General features: G+C 29.0%; 4 protein-coding genes across 6 annotated transcripts; 2 read left to right on the top strand and 2 right to left on the bottom strand.

The window, feature by feature from the left end:
* Nucleotides 1–460: 460 nt before the first annotated feature.
* LOC105668118 (cytochrome b-c1 complex subunit 10) lies at nt 461–1,334 on the top strand. The gene is made up of 2 exons (XM_012360300.2): nt 461–625; nt 894–1,334. Exons 1-2 carry the CDS (start codon nt 579–581, stop codon nt 1,012–1,014), a joined length of 168 nt encoding a protein of 55 aa, XP_012215723.1. The 5' UTR covers nt 461–578; the 3' UTR covers nt 1,015–1,334.
* On the bottom strand, nt 1,058–7,557 carry LOC105668148 (uncharacterized). The gene is made up of 12 exons (XM_012360378.2): nt 7,303–7,557; nt 5,800–7,197; nt 5,333–5,697; nt 4,868–5,212; nt 4,501–4,765; nt 3,928–4,346; nt 3,610–3,837; nt 3,055–3,530; nt 2,824–2,935; nt 1,882–2,755; nt 1,391–1,483; nt 1,058–1,303 (listed from the first exon to the last, which is right to left on the bottom strand). The coding sequence occupies exons 1-10, from the start codon at nt 7,316–7,318 to the stop codon at nt 2,600–2,602; spliced, it is 3,780 nt and encodes a 1,259-aa protein (XP_012215801.1). The 5' UTR covers nt 7,319–7,557; the 3' UTR covers nt 1,058–1,303; nt 1,391–1,483; nt 1,882–2,599.
* A 215-nt stretch (nt 7,558–7,772) lies between these two features.
* On the top strand, nt 7,773–15,536 carry LOC105668135 (mediator of RNA polymerase II transcription subunit 15). Of its 2 annotated transcripts, XM_012360348.2 has the most exons (12): nt 7,773–7,952; nt 8,880–8,967; nt 9,246–9,297; nt 9,475–9,669; nt 12,069–12,328; nt 12,443–12,601; nt 12,714–12,832; nt 12,919–13,010; nt 13,089–13,250; nt 13,538–13,823; nt 13,926–14,028; nt 14,376–15,536. In XM_012360348.2, the coding sequence occupies exons 1-12, from the start codon at nt 7,894–7,896 to the stop codon at nt 14,706–14,708; spliced, it is 1,908 nt and encodes a 635-aa protein (XP_012215771.1). In that variant the 5' UTR covers nt 7,773–7,893; the 3' UTR covers nt 14,709–15,536. The 2 variants fall into 2 exon arrangements, with proteins under 2 accessions (XP_012215771.1, XP_012215772.1); XM_012360349.2 differs by lacking the exons at nt 7,773–7,952; nt 8,880–8,967; nt 9,246–9,297; nt 9,475–9,669 and adding an exon at nt 9,992–11,154.
* An 8-nt stretch (nt 15,537–15,544) lies between these two features.
* Nucleotides 15,545–18,665, bottom strand: LOC105668115 (alpha-methylacyl-CoA racemase-like). Of its 2 annotated transcripts, none has more exons than XM_067355235.1 (6): nt 18,550–18,665; nt 17,443–17,551; nt 17,202–17,337; nt 16,882–17,025; nt 16,462–16,708; nt 15,545–16,382 (listed from the first exon to the last, which is right to left on the bottom strand). In XM_067355235.1, the coding sequence occupies exons 2-6, from the start codon at nt 17,548–17,550 to the stop codon at nt 15,878–15,880; spliced, it is 1,140 nt and encodes a 379-aa protein (XP_067211336.1). In that variant the 5' UTR covers nt 17,551; nt 18,550–18,665; the 3' UTR covers nt 15,545–15,877. The 2 variants fall into 2 exon arrangements, with proteins under 2 accessions (XP_067211336.1, XP_067211337.1); XM_067355236.1 differs by having other exon boundaries at nt 17,443–17,554; nt 18,550–18,628.
* Between the last annotated feature and the right edge of the window lie 1,762 nt (nt 18,666–20,427).

Raw genomic sequence — 20,427 nt, 5'->3', positions numbered from 1 at the left:
AAGTAATAAAAGACGAAATTTTAATCAAAATATATATTTTAAAATTGTTCCGTATTTTAAAGAGTTTACATATAAATGTTTAAATGGGGAAAAAGAAAACTTTGTTTAAACATTACATACAATCATATGTAGAAAGTTTTATTTTTTTCCCATTTGTTATACATTTACATATAAACTCTTTAAAATACTGATCGACTCGAAAATATATATATATGTTGATGAAAATTTCGTCCATTATTACCGTTCAATATAAATACCAATTATTTTTATTTTTTATTTATAAATAAAAATTACAAAAATTAACAAATATCTCAAGATATAAACTTCTTCATAATTTTAATATTAAATTGCGCAAAATTTATTAATATTATTAAACTAATGTTGTTAAAAGATTCAAATTTGCCGCTTAATGATGACGTAGTCAAAATGCAATTCTCATTGGCTGGCTGCCATTAGGATGCGCAAGAGCATACCCTTGTATTTATATCATGCTCTTACTCCTTCTGTTGGCCTTTGGCTTAGTACGGAAATAAAAAACTTGATAGAAGATATTGCTTAAATTGAGCGATATTGAAAAGATGACTCTACGGTTAGGTCGAAAACACGTCGAATTAGCTGCAAAATGGTGAGTTCTTCTGTTTTTGACTTATTTAGAATGTTATTTCTCTGAATTTTAATTAATGATGCGAGTGATCAAGTTTAATCACTTCAATAGTTTAATACATATAATACATAAAAATGACAATTGCTTAAGAAAGTTTAATTATTAACAATATACTTATTACCTGTTTTTTTCTTATGTGAAAGGTTGAGAGTATACTTAATTCATTCCAACAAACAGATCTGTATTGTACTCGATGCTCTGTAAGAATAATTTTCCTTTTATATTTTAGGTTGCCAAGCGCATTGACATATGGAACTGGTGCATCTCTAGCATTGTTATACTTTACTGATTGGAAAGTAGTGGTACAACATATTCCTTTCTATGGTTCCAAATTTGAGGCTAACCAATAGGGCAGAAAATTGATAATAGTTCTCTGATATGATTATGTAATAATTCTAGTGGAACAATATATATTTCCTTGTATCATACTATTTACATATTTTCTGTTTATTTAAAATAGTAATGAATTATATATAAATTTATAATAACTTAAGTTAAAGTTTCTCAAATTAAACTCAAGTTTAAATTTCATTTTGTTGTTGTTCTAAAGCTTTCCTCTTGCGTGTCTCGTAGACAATATTTGCATATCGTTCTGCTTCTGCATACTTGCGTTTTACATACCATGGAACTACATAAATCCTACAGCAAAAAATAAAAATTATGTAATATAGATCGTGTCTGATTTATTTGTGCAATATTATATAAGATGAAACAAAATATACTTACTTACAACCTGCTACACACAAAGTTGTACCAATTACTACAAGCCCTAATCGGCTTAATTTCTGCCAGAAAATATGTTTAGATTTTGCTGACAAACTATAAAATATTTAGAATATATTATCTTAAATAAAAAAAATTTACTATAGATATATGTATCTTGTATACTACGAGAAATCCTTGCCCAGTGTTAATTTTAAGAAAGGCAGAATTAATTTTTATAAATAAAAAATAAAAGAATTCATATATTTTAGTGTTTTTTTTTTATGTTTTTATAATGATTAATTAACCTCAATTTCTTCACTATACAATATTAATTAAAAATTTTTTAAATTATATATATATAAATATATCAATTATTGTCATTACAAAATTAAAAGTATCACACTGAAAGAATGTAATTAAACGTTATATTACACATTTGCAAAATATTGTTGAGTTCACAAATCGGGCGCATAGGTTATAGTATAAATTAATGAAATTATTTGGTTAGATACCTCATTTGACTTTTGTTCTTTTTCACGTTGCTCTTTCATATATTTTTGTAATAAACTATTCCATCCATAAAAGCCAGTGACTGTTCCTAAAATAAATACGACGACAATCTGATCCTTAGTTACTACTCGTGGTATTTTAATCTTCATATTCAACACAACACATGCATGCATACTAGCCACTGATGCACACTAGCCACTGATGTACACTATCCATATAGTAGAATGCATGATTATTTATTAACATTTTAGTATAAAAAATGTCGTGTTAAATTATTTTACTATAAATGTTAAACATGTACACAAGTTACAAATAATCAATAATATTTGCAAGTCATATAAATTTTAATTTTATTAAATAAAAAGCTCATGACTTATCTATCATCATTTATATAAAGGAATAAGTTGAAAAGTAAAAAAATGTTTAAGAAATCACGCTTTAAAAAAATTTTTTTAATTTTTGTAAAATTTTTTACTTTTTTTAGTAATTATTAATCATTATTATTTTAATTATAGAGAATATGCAAGAAAATACACAAATTTTTTTTTTTTTTTACAAACATATATATATATTTAATTCATGATACATGTATCATATAGAATGTATACCTATAGTTGTAAAATTAAATTTACATGAACTATAGTACGTTATCTTCTCTGTTTCTTTATCTAATTTTAATTTCTCAGAAAAATAAATTTTATAAAAAGAATCAGTCAAGATTTAAACTTTGCCGGAGTATTTGTAAAACTTATTGAACGTATCTAATTGCGCTTTAAAGACTTCCTGCAACGACGTCGGTAATGTACGAGATAAAAAGGCGATTCCGTGTTGATCACAGATGCCAATCAATTGGCAGAGAGAATTATGCAAAGCCATCTGTAATAGAAATATAAGTATTACTTAAAATAATCTAATAAGATAGTGATCACAAGCAAGGATATTACCTTAATGTAGAAAGGTATAGTGCCTTCCACAATTAGTTGTAAGAAATCAGCGATCACATATGGGCTTAGACGAATCATGTCTTTTTTTAATTTTATCAGCAGCCCTGTAAGTCTGTCGAGAAAATGTTAATTATTTTTTTTCTTAAATTATGTATATATAAATAAATTCGAAATATTCTTGTTAATATTGCAATTTAAAAAACCTCTTTTTAAACTAATTTTTAAACTTACTTTTCAATATCAAGTGCAAGACATCTAAATCGGTGTTCATCGAATTTATCCGCTACGCTTTTTGATGCGTGAACAATGATATTTATTACATTCCTATACAAAAGTAATAAATTAGGTAATCTGTCCGTTATTAAGTTTGTTCTGATTTTTATCAGTGTTCCGCATATAGCAAGAACGTCTTCACACCATGATATTTTTACTTTGTCAAGTGACTTTAAACCAATCAATATAATAAGATCAACTGTAATGTCGGGAATAAGTAAGTGCTTGGCACCGATTATGTCATGAGACAAATGCAACAGGCCTGACCAATAATTATCAGGAATGTACAATGATAATATAATTTGGAATAGATTATTGATCGCAACCAAACGCATTTTATTACGTTTGGCATTCATGTTCGTCTTTATTATACTATTCCAAATGACAAACGAATTTGTCCATACTGCCTCATCTGCTTGTAATAAACTATTGACCTATAAAGAATAAATTACAAATATATATTAAGTATTATTAATAACTGTTATATATATATTAATGGAAAATAAATATTACTGTTTCGTCATGCAGCAGTTTTAACAGCTCATAAAATTCTTTTAATCCTGTAGACATCAATAGGGGTTCGAGTAAATTTTTGCAAGAATGTTTTAACATTACGAACCATATGTTCTTGATGGTCATTTCTTGGATTTCGAATGCTTTACGATGTTGTAAAACAATAATAGTCAACTTCACACTTTCTTGCAACAATGTGCCATCTGTATTGCTTGAATTTTCTTTTGCCTGTAAAAGAAATTTATTTTTATCAAATATTGAATTATAATAAATTGAGGTACAATATATAAAAAAATTAAAATTTTTTACAATACTTACTGCAAATATATTTTTGAGAGTTAGTTCAGTTAATTTTTTCAAATTAATGCTAACTTTACCAGTTGGAATAGTTACTTTTAATACTGCTTGCAAACATTTTATATCTAAAGTATCGTTTATTTCTTCAGGTAATATTTTTAAAATAGCTTTGGCTAATTTTCTTTCTGCTTTTCTAAAAATAACTTTTTGTTCAGTATTTAATTTTGATCTCACGACTTCCATGCATTCTAGAACAATACACATAGATTCCTTGCAGTCAGCACAACTCTTTATGAGATTCTTTAAAGTGGCATATGTTGTCACATTGCGAAGAGAAACTTCGCAAGCTTTTGAAAATGTTTTATTCTGTGGTAATTGTTTTATAAATATTGTTGGTTCTATATATTGAAATATGTCGATGCCAGCTTTTTCTAATAAATCTGAAAAATTAGAATTATTTTTATTAAATGTTCTAAAATAAGTTTTTAAGTTTTACTTAAAAACTTTTAAGTAAAAACTTAAGATTATTATTAAGTTTGTACTTAAGATTAATAATATAAAGAATATAAAAAGTAAAAATAAAATTAATATTACCAGAAAATATCATATTGCATAACGTCGATATTTTATCATTTTCTTTACATTCTCTGCTAATGGAGTATACAATGAGAAAAACTAATGTTTTTACATTAGAGTTAAGATATATCATCGGTAAATGAAGCAATATTTCCAAATGTAATTCAATTTTACAGGAAGTTGCATTTGTTGTTTGTACCCATTGTTCTTGTGATATCTGCTCTTTTACAATTTGCAAAACTTCTAGCAATTTATCACAATGCTCGACCTCCAACAACAATTTCTAAAATTTTTTGACATAATTAGAATAAAAATGAGATTATTTTGATTTACAATTATCACATAAAATTTTTGAAATGTCTACATTATATACATTATTACTTACAGAATTAATCTGCTCTGTAATGGAGCTTGTAGATCCCATTGACAAGTATTGTCCAATTTGGGCAAGAATATGACTTAGGAGGTACATTACAAAGTACCTATTTTCTTGTACGTATTCATTATTTAATGTGTCAAGCCATTCATGAAAATTCTTTTCACTTGATGTCATATCAGTCAACAATAGATATGTTATTTTGGATATTTCCTTGTCACGTAACAACGAAAGTATATTTGTCTCATGTTTCAAGATTGTGCTCCAAAAATACTCAAGGCCATCTATTAAACTATCGAGTTTAACAGGTTCATTTGATATATTTAATCTTATACGATGTAAAATAAGTTTATTCTGAAATTGCGACATAAAAATATAGATACGCTTTGCAAAAATATTTAAAAAATTATTTTATCTTTAAAATTAAACACATTAACAAATAGTATTGTCAAAAAATAGTATTTCTGTAGATACCATGATATTTTTGCAATTATCTTCTCCAAAGTTGGTTATTCTTTGGATTAACTGCTGCCAAGAATCATCCAGAATTGGAAAAGATAATTTCCTCATAATGGCACCTTTTGGCATGTAATATTTCAACATATTCTGCATTTCACTCAGTGATAGCACTGCACTGAGCAGTAGTATAATAACACTTTTATTATGAGCTAAACACAATGCTTTGTTTATTAATAGTGATAAAGCATTTTGCAGTACATCCAAATTGTTGACAAATTTTTCATGGACAGACAATATTCTGGTATACTCAAAAATTTGCATCCCTTCAAAAAGTATAATAAGCAATTCTATTGTTACCTTCAATAATAATATATTTTTACCTGTAATTCATACATAAAATTATAAAAAAGATAAATTTATATTTATATTGGTTATATTTTAATAAATTAACAAACAATTAATAATATGAAAATAAGACTTACATGAAGTATTATCCTGTAACAATTCCAGACAATCTGTGTTTAAATAATATGTTAATGTTTTTAAAGTTGCTATCGTTTGCGAAGTGGAAAAATTGCTAATTGTTTTTATCAATTTTATTCTAAATTCCTTTGAAAGAAATGTGGACGTATTTGTCTTATATATTTTCTTTGTTGTAATTAGCTTCAATGATATTAACAATTGTGTCATAAACTTTTGTTCTCGTCTCAATTTTGTGCTGGCATGCAAAATTGCAATTAATAAGTTTGTATGATCAATAGTTTGCTCTTTCAAAAGTATCTTGTTTAAAATGTCTGAAATATTTCTCTCTATCAGAAGTGGATTGATATATGAAAGTTGTATAAGTATTCCATAATGCACACATGTTATGTCGTCATGTGTTAAAATGTCACTTATAAATTTCTGAAAATATTCAGATAGTGTGACATCTTCTATGATATTATCGAAATCAAGCATTACATCATTTAACAGATTGAGAGAAGTATTCAAAATTTCCCATTTATATTTTCCCGAAGAGTTAATTAGATTTCTGAAAAACACATCCAATACAGCAGCGTCTGATTTATAAGTGCCTATTACAGCACGAAAAATAAATTTATATGTTAAAATATTACTCTCAAGATTTAATGTTTCCACATTTTCAGATAACATATAAAATAGATCTGAGAAAATTGCTTGACTACTTTCTACAGTCTGTTTATTTTGCATAGATTTGCTTTTTCCTAGCAGCAACTGCTGAATGCATTTGTATGTTGCTATACCAAGCTTGTTTGTGTTATCTATGTGTCTATGGTCAATTAAATTGCATAAAGGAAACAAAATATTATTTATAAAAATTAATCTCAATTCATCTTTAGCAGTCATCATTTGTTTGTATATTTGCATTAGACTTTCAACAATACTTATTATTGCGTTATTTTCTGCAGATGATAATAGACATGATTCATGTGGTTTGCTGAATTCCTCTTGTGTTGTATGTTTGGAGTGTTTCAATATACTGTTTAAGAAAGCTTTTACGAAGATACCTAAATTCTTTGGTTTATTTGTAAAATATTGCCGCAAACTATTGTTAGTAAGAACTAAACTGCAGCACTCCAGAACTTCTTCATATTCATCTTTCATATCATTGTTTAATGTTTTTATGAGCACATCAATCAAATATTGTTTGACATTGATCTTAATGTCGATATGAGAAGATTTTAAACAATTATTTAGTGTTCTCCAAGTATGTTGATTTGTAACACATTGTTTACATAGCCATTCCAGAAGTAAATCCTCTTTCCGAGTAAGTGGTAGATTCACAGCAGAAAATGCAGTTTCTGCTAATTTTAATCGTTTCGGTAAAGGATTGTCTTCTGAATTCAAACGCTTTAATAATTCTGCAAATTGCATTATACAAATGTAATTTACTATCTATAAATTACACATTACATATTTACACATGTCCTAGGAAAGATGCCCAAAAGTTGTTATTATTTACTTACCTCTTGACAACGCCATTATAACAATTTTTTAGCAATATTTTGTCATATTATTTATTTTCAATATAAATATATAACATAGAGAATTAACTATTAGATATAGGAAGACATATATTCGAGGTTACAAAATTATGGTTATGTCTTGTATTCAACACGTGGAGCACACAATCACCAGGATAGTTTACACGAATCTTTCCAGCAACTCAATTAAGACCATAAGGGCCTATCCATTTCCTTATGCATTTACTTATAGACCAATCAATTTCCTTATGCATATGTTTGTGCGATTATGCAAGTTTGTTTGGATAGGCCCTTATGAATGATTGTTGAAACGATGGTGAAAGAGAAAGAATTAATTTCCTGTTCTTCTGTCATCGTGCAGGCTTATGCTAGGTTCATATTCTAGTGCGATAAATGCGATTCCTTACATGTAAGAAAAAAACCGAGTCAAAGTTGGTTAAAGTGATCAGTTGGTAGCATTATCGTGTGTTATTACTGTTGCATTAAGTATAACCTATACATCAAATTTCGTGTAGGTTTCATATTAAAATTGTTCACGTTTTATTTATTTATATAATTAAAGAATCGCAAATCATGGCTTCAGACGATTCGTGGAAGACACAAAACTTTCGACAGAGTGTTATCACGAAAATGTAAGTTGAATCATCTAAAAAGTAAAAGCATTATTTAATGTAATTAGCAGTATTAGTTTAATGAGTGATATAAGAGTTATGTAAATGTATATTTTATATATTACTAGGGCATATATATGCGCGCCTTTCTTTTCTTTCCTCTTTCTGTTTCTTTTTTTTCAACACTTTAAACTTATCAAAGCTATTGAATTAAAACTGTCGAAATACAAATTGGCAAACACATTCATTTCTATGACAATCAATTTTATATATTATATATTTGAGCACCTCAAAGATAGAATCTCTCTCTAAAGAGATTTTTTGCTTTTAAGTCACATTTTTTTTCAAAAATTGAGTTATAAGATTCTATACTCAAATTTCTACCTAAGGACAAATGATTTCAATAAAATAAAGATGTGACTGTATAAAGTTAAGTCGCAATGCATTCACCACGTAAAGAATATTAAGTCACATCAAAATCATATTCCGTAATCACAACAACTTTATTTTCTGAAACATCAAAGTTTGATATGGTTGCAATAAGTTGATACAAAAGTATTATTTTCTCTGTTGTTCAGTGGATAATCGAACAAAGACAGAGTGATACTTGTGTCGGTTGTGTCGATTTGTGTTTCTTGGTGAAAAACTACGTATGTCTGTGAACAGAATATAAAAAAATCTACAAAGATTATAAATATTTTACTGAAAGCATATTAAATGCGAAAAATCTCTTTAGATTCTTCTCCCAAAAAATGATGTTTATGTGACTTAATATTTACCTCTGAGGTGCTCATATATATATGTTTCATTTTTTTATTTGCACAAAGCAATATATCAGCTTCTTATGCATGTAAAGTTATAACAGTTTTGTTTATTTTTAACTGAGTTTTCCAGCAGTTTCATATGCAGTAAATTAAGGAAGTATAATTATAAATATCTTTACGACAGAGATGAAGCTGTACAGATGTCTGGGATGCCCACAACAAAGAACAGCGTTGAAATGGAGAATCATGTCTTTCAAAAAGCAAAATCTAAGGTTTGTAAATTTTATTAAAAATAAAACAAAATTTACAATAATATTACTTATATTTATTTATTTTTGCTATTGTAATTAATTTAGATATTTTCTGCATTTTTTTTTAGATGTACTGATCAATTAGAAATTTTTTAATAAGATCAATATAGCAGTGAATATTTTATACCTATTATCTATATTACCTATTACTCTTATTTAGTTTAGAGAGAGTATAATCACTCAATATATTGCCTTCGACAAACCTTCTAGCGTTACTAATATGTTTTTTTTTCTTGCAGGAAGAATATTTGGGATTTGTCGCCAGATTAATTCTTCACGTCAGAGAAATGAGTAATGTTCCTTAAAGTTTTACACCCAGTATTGCTAAATTCTTTTTTAATTTTTTCAATATATGGTAACTTCAGAAATTGTTTGACATTGAAGAGGTTAAAGACAGTTTTGCAATAATTCTTGGATATATCACTCTAATCTGTTTGTTTTTTTTTTTTTTTTTTTTTTTTTTTTTAGACTCAAAGAAAGGTGGAACTGGTAATACACCAGGTACTGCAGGCACTAACAATCAAGGCATGCCTGATCCAATTGGCGCTCTTCAGACATTGGCACGCCAGGGAACTGGAAATAATCAAATGATGGGTATGGGAGGTCCAGGTCCTAATCATCAGGGCATAATTCCTCAACCACCTGCAAACACTGCAACTAATCGTAAGTAATTAACACAAAGTTTACAATGTTGTTTAGATTATTTCTCTTGATTTGACAATTTTTCGATTTTTTAAACTGGTTACACCAGGCTTTCCCCTTGAGCTCCTATCAATCGACGATCTTATTGAAAGGATCTCCAGTGATATAGAATTAAACTGCAATATATATATATAAATTTCTATACCCATAGAATTATATTTAGAATACGAAACATTAAAAGAAAATTGAAATTAAAATCACCAATAATTAGGCAATGTTTGTAATTATCAATTAGATAACTAAAAACACTCAAATTTTGCTAAGATATTAGGATTATTTGGAAAGGTAAAAAAAATTAAACAAAAATAAATAAAATATTAATTCTTATCAAAAATTTCAAGGCAAAGTATTCAAATTTTATATTTATTAAATCATGTTTACTGGCAAAAGGCAATAGTTTTTTCTCAGCTTACACTTTCCACAAGGTTATCATAAAACCAATAGCCGAAATGTTTAAATGAAATGTATTAAAAGATTTTAATCTGATTGCATTAATTTAAGTGCGCATCTATCCTGCGTTCTGATTCTTTAAGGGCGGAGTCTGGTGTAAATCGCCCAAAAAAGGAGGTAATTTTTAGGAATTTTTTTTGAAGAAATTGCAACAAATTTTTTAAAAAACTTGGTGTTTTATTACATATTTTAAAAAGTAAAAGAAATGTTTTTTTGTTTAAATATAATTGATTTTGTAGCAACTATAAGCAAAACAATTACAAATTCTATGTATAATCCTGTATCTTATATTACCGTTGACCGTGCCGAGCGAAGGCGCGCGCCCCGCCGCGCGCTCGTATACCTGCGCGCAAGAAATGGGCTGTGGGCTCTTTAGAACTTCAAATTTCTGTAACTTTGGGAATATATTTTCTACATGGATCACTACTGGTTAAAGCGAAAACAATTTTTCGATTTTTTTAACCGGTTACACCAGGCTCTTCCTTTGAGCTCCTTCTATCAATCAACAATCTTATACTGAAAGGATGAGCTTGATATAACTGCGATAAGATATAGTTCTGTGTCCTTTGTAACAGTAAATATTATGATAACCTTGTGGAAAGTGTAAGCTGAGATGTGTTTTGAAATATCACTAGGCAGCTAAGTATAGTAGGTATTAAGTAGTTGAGCAACTATCAGTGAAGAAGCATTTGTGATCTTGTTCATTCTGTTGAAATTAATACATTTCATTGTACAACGTTCAGCAAATTAACATGGACCAATTAAATAATCCCTACTATACACAATATGTGCATGAGCCGGAAAATGAGCCGGGTGATTCGAATTATAGAGAAACACGTGGTCCATTATTGGAAAATAAAGTCGCACATTATAATGATTATCAGTATATCCAACAGAGAAATAAAGAGGAATTAATACATAAAAGTTGGATAGATCAGATCGAGCAAATACAGCAGGGTGATTTGGAAGAGAATGTTCAGGAAAAAATGGAAAAAGGTATGACACTGCGATTGGGTCCTAATCACGTAAAGTTTATATACAAATATAAAGGAAATAAAATACTCGGTATAGCGAGTTTTAGATTCAAGATAACGTTTTTATATCGCAGTTTGTCACGTAAATGGTTTATTAGTCCCGGTTACTCTTTTGTGCCGGACGTAATCGATCTCAAAAGCAAACTCAGGCATGGCGTGTACAATCCTCTCTCTGAAGAGATATTCGATTTAGTTCGTGATGTGAGACATTCGATAAATACTTTCATGACTCGTTTGACCACTGTTCACCTATTCATGAAAAATGTGCGAAAAAATTATAAGGATATGCAATTTGTTGCGAATGCAACTGTTACACAAATAAAACTGATATTTACGGAAAATGTGTGGCCAAGTGATCTGCGAAAATTGAACACCGAAGACAGGATAGTTGTAAAGCTAATGTTAAATAAAAGGATTCAAGTTTGGAATATCAATTACGATTGTTTTATGCAGACTGATCAGAAAACTCGAAAGCAAGAAAAATTTCTCAGCGAGTTAGAACATAAGTTGCAGGATTTCTATAATTTCCCTTTAGAAGAGGCATTTGAAAAATTTATGGCGAACGAAAATTATACTGATTGTGAGCAAGAAAGCTCAGAGCAGAATTGAAAGATTATTATTAGAGATTTTCTTATAAATTTAATTATTCCTTAAATTGATAATTACAAACTACGTTTCTATTTTTTTGTAGTATATAGTTTACTTATATTTTTTTAATATCATAATATAGCTTATTTTAATATAATTTTTTCTTAATATAGTTCTTAATATAGTTATAATAATATAGTTTTTTCTTTATAAATAGTGCAATTCTCATTTAAAAAATACATTTGTAAGTGATAAATAGTTCGAAGTTAGTCTGTACTTTTTGATTAGTTTTGCAAAGCTTAAATCAACGACCTGGACAACCAATGAATATGCCTGGTATGCAGAATAAAATGCCAGGTATGGGTATGATGCCGGCTCAAACTGGCGGTCCGATGAGCCACATGGGTCCGATTCAAACTATGCAGAACAATCCTATGTTGACTCAAATGAACCAAATGGGACAAGGAAATATTCCTCAACAAATGAATCAAATGGTACCTGGGCAAATGAGTCAACTAGCTACTGGACAGATGCAACAAAATATGCAGGTACATAGTCACACTTTGTTATATTTTAATAAATAACATTGTTTATACGAGCATTTATATGAAAACAAAATTTTTTGAAGAAACACGGACATCTTGTGTTCACTTTTGTTACAGTCTCAGATGCAGAATCAACTGTCAGGTCAAATGAATAACCAGATCACAGGCCCAATAGGCAATATACAGACCAGCATGCCGCAACAAATGAATCAAATTGGTCCTGGACAATTGGGTCCTGGTCAGATACAACAGCAGTTAAATCACATTCAAAGAAAAGTAATACAGTTATTTCTTTTGTTATTTTTATCGATTGATATTCGTTATATAAAGATTTGGTTATTTTTTGTTGCCAGTATTGTATTAGCATAATTGTTATTTTCATTTTCAGCCAGGTGAAATGATGAACGCAGGATTTCCAGGTCCACGAAACGTTACGCCTAATCAATTTTTAAGACAAAGTCCGTCGCCTTCGGCTCCGAGTCCAGCTGGATTAGGAGCACCATCCAGGTAATATTAATGCACTTAAATATAATCTTTAACAAACTTGGAATTTTTGTTAAGTATACATAACGAAACAAAAAATTATTTTCTAGCAATCAGATGGTAGCCTCGCCTGCTCTAGTGCCATCACCAAGCCCTCAACATGCAATAATGACGGGACCTGCTCGTTCCGTAAATTCCATAGGTAAGTTTAGGTAATTTAAAATTAATAAATGTGTGTATGAAAAAAGAAAGAAAAAAGGTATATGACGTTTTGAACTAGGTATGGCACCATCTCCAAGCAGTTCGTTAAACACTCCTGGAGGTATAGGTGCTACGCCGAGTCCTCAGCAAGAGGATCAGGCTTATAGAGACAAAGTGAGACAACTGAGTAAATACATAGAGCCGTTACGAAGAATGATCGCTAAGATGGGCAGTGAAGGAAGTAAGAAGATACAAATATTCAAAATAAAAGTGTATAATATTACAAGAATGGATATATGTAATTTTAAGAAACTAAATTTTCAAAAAATTAAAACAACTTGTTGCCTAGAAATAAAAAGATCTTGTGATCTTTTATGAAAATTGATGAACATATTTAAATTTATGAACATATTTAAAAAAATTGCAAATTTTCGTAGATAGAATTTCCGTTAAAGAAAATTATATATATTTTATATTTGTTTTTCTTAAACAATTTACATTATTATTTACAACTACTTTCTGTCACAGATGTTGATAAGCTGAGCAAGATGAAAAAGCTCTTGGAAATTTTATCGAATCCTAGTAAACGTATGCCATTGGACACGTTACTGAAATGCGAAGTTGTCTTGGAAAAATTGGATTTCAAAAGAGCGGATGGCAGTGTGGGACCACCGCCAACGACATTGAAAGAGCACCAAATCTTTAGTCCGCTATTGGAGGCTGTAAATACGCATCTTCAAAGCCCGGTAATCAATCATACATTGCAGCGTACTTTTGGAGCGTACCTGGATGCTTTATTTGGACCAGAAATAAAGTAAGTGCATTATGATTATGTATATAAGAAAAGATTTATCTTGTTCTTATAAATTTATTTAATATTATTTATTAACACATTTCATTCTGTGCATATAAATAGAAATTTGCCTCCATCATTGAAGAAGCAAAAGATAGAAGAACCACCCAGTGAAATACCAGATGTTTTACAAGGAGAAATAGCTAGACTGGACCAACGATTTAAGGTATTTAACAGCTATTAAATTTTTAAGCCTATTTTGGATAATTTATAATTTAATTTGAGTAGTATAATAAGTTTTATTGAAAATCTATATTTATCAGAAAAGCATCTAGATTTATATTTTCTGTATATTAGAATGTTTTCCGATTTTATGGACTCTACGTTTTTCTTAAAATTTTTCAGATATAAAGAAAAGTACTCGCTCCCCGCCCTGCACAATTCTTACCCACAAGAATTGTGCGGAGTTTTTTACATCCTCTGTACTAACGTTTTCTACAAATTACATGACATGTTAAATTATACATAAATTTTTGTTCTGAATTGTATAATTATTGCGATTTTTTATTTTAGGTCAGTCTGGATCCAGCGCAGCAAAGTGGATCCAAGTGCATACAATTAATATGTTGGCTCGACGACCGTCATCTTCCATGCGTTCCACCGATCTCAGTTACTGTTCCTGCGGACTATCCTTCAACTCCGCCTCGCTGCGTTATGGCGCCACACGAATACGAAGCAACAACATTTTTGTGTGCTGTACAGAAAGCTTTGAATGCTCGTATCGCAAAGTTACCACGTCGGTTTTCACTCTCCCAGTTGCTGGATACGTGGGAGATGAGCGTTCGACAAGCTAGTGCACCAAGGGAAACATCTGTCACTGCCAGTACGGTACTCATGGGTTTATAGTATATCTTTGTATCAATTTCTTTATGTCTGTATACTTCTTCAAATTTTATGAAGCTTAATTAAACTGGCAGAACATACATTTATATACATGTATATACATATGTGTAAATAGACATATATGTACGGTAATAGTATCTGAAGTCAATACTTTTACAAGATCTTCGGTGACTATTCTCAAGCAAGCAAGTTATAAAATGACAAATTCTACAAAAATTCACTTGAGAAGACATTTGAATTTTTTATACCCATCAATATATTATTATCATTGGAGATCTTGTATAATATATGTGTAAATAGTGACTGGGTGTTTTTATAAAATTACAAAATTATTTATGAATTTATTAAACACTCAGTCACTATTTACACATATATATCATAGTAAACATAATAAAATAATACTTTATCTGCAATGTATATTTTGCAATGGTAATTATAATAAAATTTTGTATATGTATATGTATATATACACAGGGTGTCTGATAACTCACGGACCAACGCTCGTGAGCGGATCTAGCCGCGCGCTTATTCGGCAATCTTTTTTAATTAATACTTTAATAATTATTGCGGGAATTGCAAAATGATAAAGAACTTTTCTGTTCTGTTTAATGTGCTCTATCGGACACCCTGTGTATATATTGTGTATATATATATATATATATTGTATAGCATTCAAATATTAAAATCCAAGTTTCAAAATAAAAACATAACGAATATTATTTTTGATCGTAATAAGGAAATAGAGGAAACTGTTAAGTAATACTTATTTTACAAAATAATCCTTTTTTATTTTTATAACTTTCTTAAAAAATATATGTATTATGATAAATATATGTGCAGTCTCTCTTTATATGATTTATTGAAAAACTTCAACTAATCTTTTTTTTCTTTTAGATTTTATAACGAACATGTATGTTAAATGTATGTTAAAACAAACATAAGAAGGAACATTTTTTTACCCCATTATATATTCCCTTTCAGTTCCATTCAATATTCACTAAAGGGTCTATTCTGTAACTTTTAATGATATCGTTATGTATCATTGCACAACTGTTATATGATACAAAAAACCTGCTCAGTTATACATAATGACATTGTTAAAAGTTACAAAATAGGTTCCTAAATTTATATTTTGTATAAAAAATTCATTATTAGGATCGTTACGATCATATTTAAAGTTTAGATATGCTTTGTGCTTGATACGCGAATCCGTTTGTTAAAAAATTGTCAATTTCGTTGGACTTAAATTTTAGTTCTGTTAAGATTTCTACAGTGTTTTCGCCAGGCTGCGGATTCTTCTGAGTTCCTACAGAAGTGCCGGGTGTGCGAGACAAACGAGGAGCAGGATTTGGAATTATATCATCGCCGACAGTTGTAAAAACTTGTCTCTGTTTATTATGACTGTGTGATGTGGCCTCTTTCAAGCTTAGGAGTGGTGTTACGCTTGCATCAGTGCCATCGAATATAGCGCACCATTCAGCTTGAGTCTTTTTCTTAAAAATTTCTGCAATTTTGTCACGATTCTCTTCAAAATTTTCATACTGCGGTACTTCATTATCCGAAAGACCAAGCTTCTTTATAAAGATTTCATAGAACTGTGGTTCGGTAGCTCCAACACACATGTAAAGCTTATCTTTGGTCTCGTATGTATCATAAAAATGTGAACCTGTATCTAAACTGTAGAAAAACAATTACAAAAAATTTTTCTAAATAAGATAAAATTCAAAAACATTAACATATTTAAGGAAGAACTTACACATTCTTGCCACGTGGATTTCCCCACAGACCATGGAATTTTTGGGATCTGAATAACCAAGATCCTAAGTACGCAGATCCTTCGACCATAGATGCATCTACTATTTGCCCAGCATTGCTCTTGGTTCGATCGTATAGTGCTAAAGTTATTCCGAGAGCACACATTAAACCACCGCCGCCAAAATCAGCGGCCAGATTAACAGGCGGTATGGGTTTTTCATTATGACGACCAAATAAAGACAGTAATCCTGTGTTAACAATTTGTAGCATTCTTACACTCATGATAACATAATTAGGTTCTATTGATAAAAAGATGCTTTATGATAGAAAAACCATCAAAGTATATAAATTAATTTTATATAAATATATAAGTACTGGTCAATAAATGACTATAATAAAACGTCAAAAAGAATTGTATTACCAGATAAACCTAAATAATTTATATCGTGTCCAGCCATATCTGCATAAGAACCATTTTGACCATATCCAGTTAATCTAGCATATATCAACTTTTTATTTGTGGTCATAAGTTCCTTTGGTCCAATCTTCAACTTTTCCATGACACCTATTAAATGTATATTTATGTAAATTAAAGGTTTTATTCTTTATTGTTATTAATTATATATTTAAATCTGAAATTACATGTCGCTAAACATTATTATACTTAACTTATTTGTTAACATACAGAGCTTCCTTAAAAGAACCTATTAAAATTAATTAATAATACACACATATATGTACCTCTCCTGTATGTGTCAATAACAACATCACTTTGGTCGCTTAATTTTTTGAAAATATTGATACCATCCTCAGATTTTAAATTTAATGCTATCGATCTCTTTCCATGGCCCAAACAATCTAATGTTTGAGCTGCAATCTGTAGTGATAAAATAGTAATATTAATTTCTATTTATTCATATTTCAATATAAGCTATATATAAACATTTAGTATAATTAAAGTTATAATTCTAATAGAATACACCTTGTCTACTCTGATAACAGATGCTCCGAAATCTGCCAAAATCATTCCACAGAAGGGCCCTGCAGAGAGACCAGCTAACTCCAAAACTTTGATTCCTTTTAAGGCCATACTGCTTTTGTTGATGTACCAATTAAATTTTAATTCAATATAATCATCAGTCAATCTAATTATGTGAATTCTCACTGCTTGGGAAACTCTTCTTTCAATAAAATATTTAATTAAATCTGTTCTTTATGGATTAATTGGGTAAACAACATTAGGTATCAACTGTGTACAATAAGACTACTTTTATACAAATGATATTAAAAGAAGATATGAATTAATCACAGTAATGAGAGTTTAATGAAATAAACCAATGCAATTTAAACTTGCTATTGATGCTATGTAAAACTAATAAATTTTATCAGAATAAGCACAGAGATTGTATAAATTTTTTATGTAATGCAATATAAAAAGTTATAGAAGTAATTGACCTGAAAATTATGCATTATTAGTCCAAATCAAATGTAATTATAAATTCATATTCATAGACATTTACTAATATACTGAATAAATATACAAGATATGTAGTAAACTCTCAGCAATTTAGATGAAAATATAAGAAAACATATATTCTGTATTCTGTATTCTGCATAATTATCAACATTAATAACATAAAAATCTAATTTCTAAGATCAAGAGATTTCTAAATATCAATATCCAAGTGTCAAGATACTGGTAAATATAATTATATGTATATATCTTTGTCATTTATATATAAATTTATATATAAATGACAAAGATCTATCAAATAAGAGAAAACATGATTCTTATTTCAAGATTTTAACAAGTGAATTATTTCATGAAAGATTCTATTCCTCCGATTTATTTAGTAAATTTATAGTCACATTTTGTGAAGGTCTTTTTTAGGACTCAGACAAAAGATTCGAGCTTTTTACACCTATATTCAAACTATTCGAACAGATTAAATCTAAAAGTCATAAAAAAAGCATCGAGTTCGGACTCTCGGAGTGCTCGAGAGCTCGATTTGGATAATTCAATCTGTTCGAACATATCTTCAGCTCGGAAGACCCGAACTCTCTTCGAACTATCCAACTGATAGATTACCTGAAATTTTCAAGCGCTTGTTGCTTTGGTACTGTTGTACTCCTTCCTGGTAAAATTTGCAGACTGATGATGATTGCATAGAAAAATCGACTAATATACACGATTCAAAATACGCCATGTTGTAAGTTTTTTTTTAGAAATGTGATTGGTTATCTTTCTTATAAATATTTATTATGCAGCAGTATGTATTGTACAAATTTCTCTAGATATATTTTTAGATCTAAAAAGTTTTAAAAATGAATTCTGTAAGCGCGACCCTGGTGAAAAATATTCTCAGAATTTTTCATAAAAATTTTCAGATTTTTTACAAAAATTTTATAACTTTTTCAGAAAATTTTAAGATTTTTTATATGAATTGGCACACTTTTCAGAAAAGTTCAGAACAGAAATAAAAATATATAAAAATATATGAATGAATTCATTATTTCTCATATTTTCCAGATCTGTATATATTAAAGCACGTGTCCACGATGCAAGAAATTGGTTCGAGTTCTTGGTCCAAAATGGTTGGATTGCTTCAAGAAATGTATAACCAATCAACTTGCTGTTTTTCCATAAAAACTTCAATTTAATTGACTATACATTTCTCGGACCAAGAACTTGGACCAATTTCTTGCATCGTAGACACAGGGCTTTAGAAATATCAAATATTTTTACAAGTTGAAAAATATACGATTTATCAGCTTTTATTTTTCTACCTTATCTTTGAATGCATTTCATTTAGCAATGTAAAAACATGTTATTCTATATTTATTTTCTAGTAGATATCGAACATAGAATGTCACGTTAACATACATGTTAATACATGTTTTATTCTGTGTTTGACATTGTAAGATATTTATCGACAGTCTGTATTTTTTAAATAAAGATGATAAAAATAATGTTCGGCAACGACTAACTTTTCAAATGATAAAACGGTTACGTCCTATGTCTGACCTTATTTATTTTATTTAACTGAGTTTTAACCGACAACGATGTTATCATGGATGGAAAAGCAGTTTGTAAAAAGAATGTTAAAACACTGATTCTAACAGAACACTTATATTGAAGATCAATTTAATCTAACTTAATCTCTAATTTAATCTAACAGAGATTTTACAATGTTCGACTCTCTAACGTCGGGTCGAGCCATTAAGTCGCAACGAGAAAAAAAATTATAAAGAGACTGTCGGAAGTATTAAGAAATAAAAGAACTTGTATTTTTTTCGGTCGAGTCAAACATTGTAAAATCTCTGTTAGATTAAATTGATCTTCAATATAAGTGTTCTGTTAGAATCAGTGTTTTAACATTCTTTTTACAAACTGCTTTTCCATCCATGATAACATCGTTGTCGGTTAAAACTAAGTTAAATAAAATAAATAAGGTCATAGATAGGACGTAACCGTCCTATCATTTGAAAAGTTAGTCGTTGCCGAACATTATTTTTATCATCTTTATTTAAAATATACAGACTGTCGATAAATATCTTACAACATCCAATGAAAAAGATAGAATAGAAATATATACTTGCGTTAATTTGTACCGTTAAATGAAATGTACTCAAAGGCAGGGCAAAATATGGAAGCTGATAAATCGTAAATTTTTTTTAGAAATATTCCGTTAAATAGAAAAATGTACCTTATTACAACACATACTCGCATACATATACATTTAAAAATTCTATAAAAAATATATAATAATTACAAATATTGAATTTATTACATTTCATACATAATAAATATAAAAACCGCTTATGAAATATAAATTGTAATTATAACATATTATTAGCAAAAATAATTTTTATAATAATTATTATTATAACGCTTGCAGCTATACAGCTATCGAACATTATTACATCAGATTCCGTAATCTTAAAAATTCCGGCTAATAATTTTTTT

This window comes from Linepithema humile, chromosome 5 (genome assembly GCF_040581485.1).
Source record: "Linepithema humile isolate Giens D197 chromosome 5, Lhum_UNIL_v1.0, whole genome shotgun sequence".
NCBI lineage: Eukaryota > Metazoa > Arthropoda > Insecta > Hymenoptera > Formicidae > Linepithema > Linepithema humile.
Note: the sequence above shows the minus strand (reverse complement) of the source record. Positions and strands in the feature narration are given on the sequence as shown.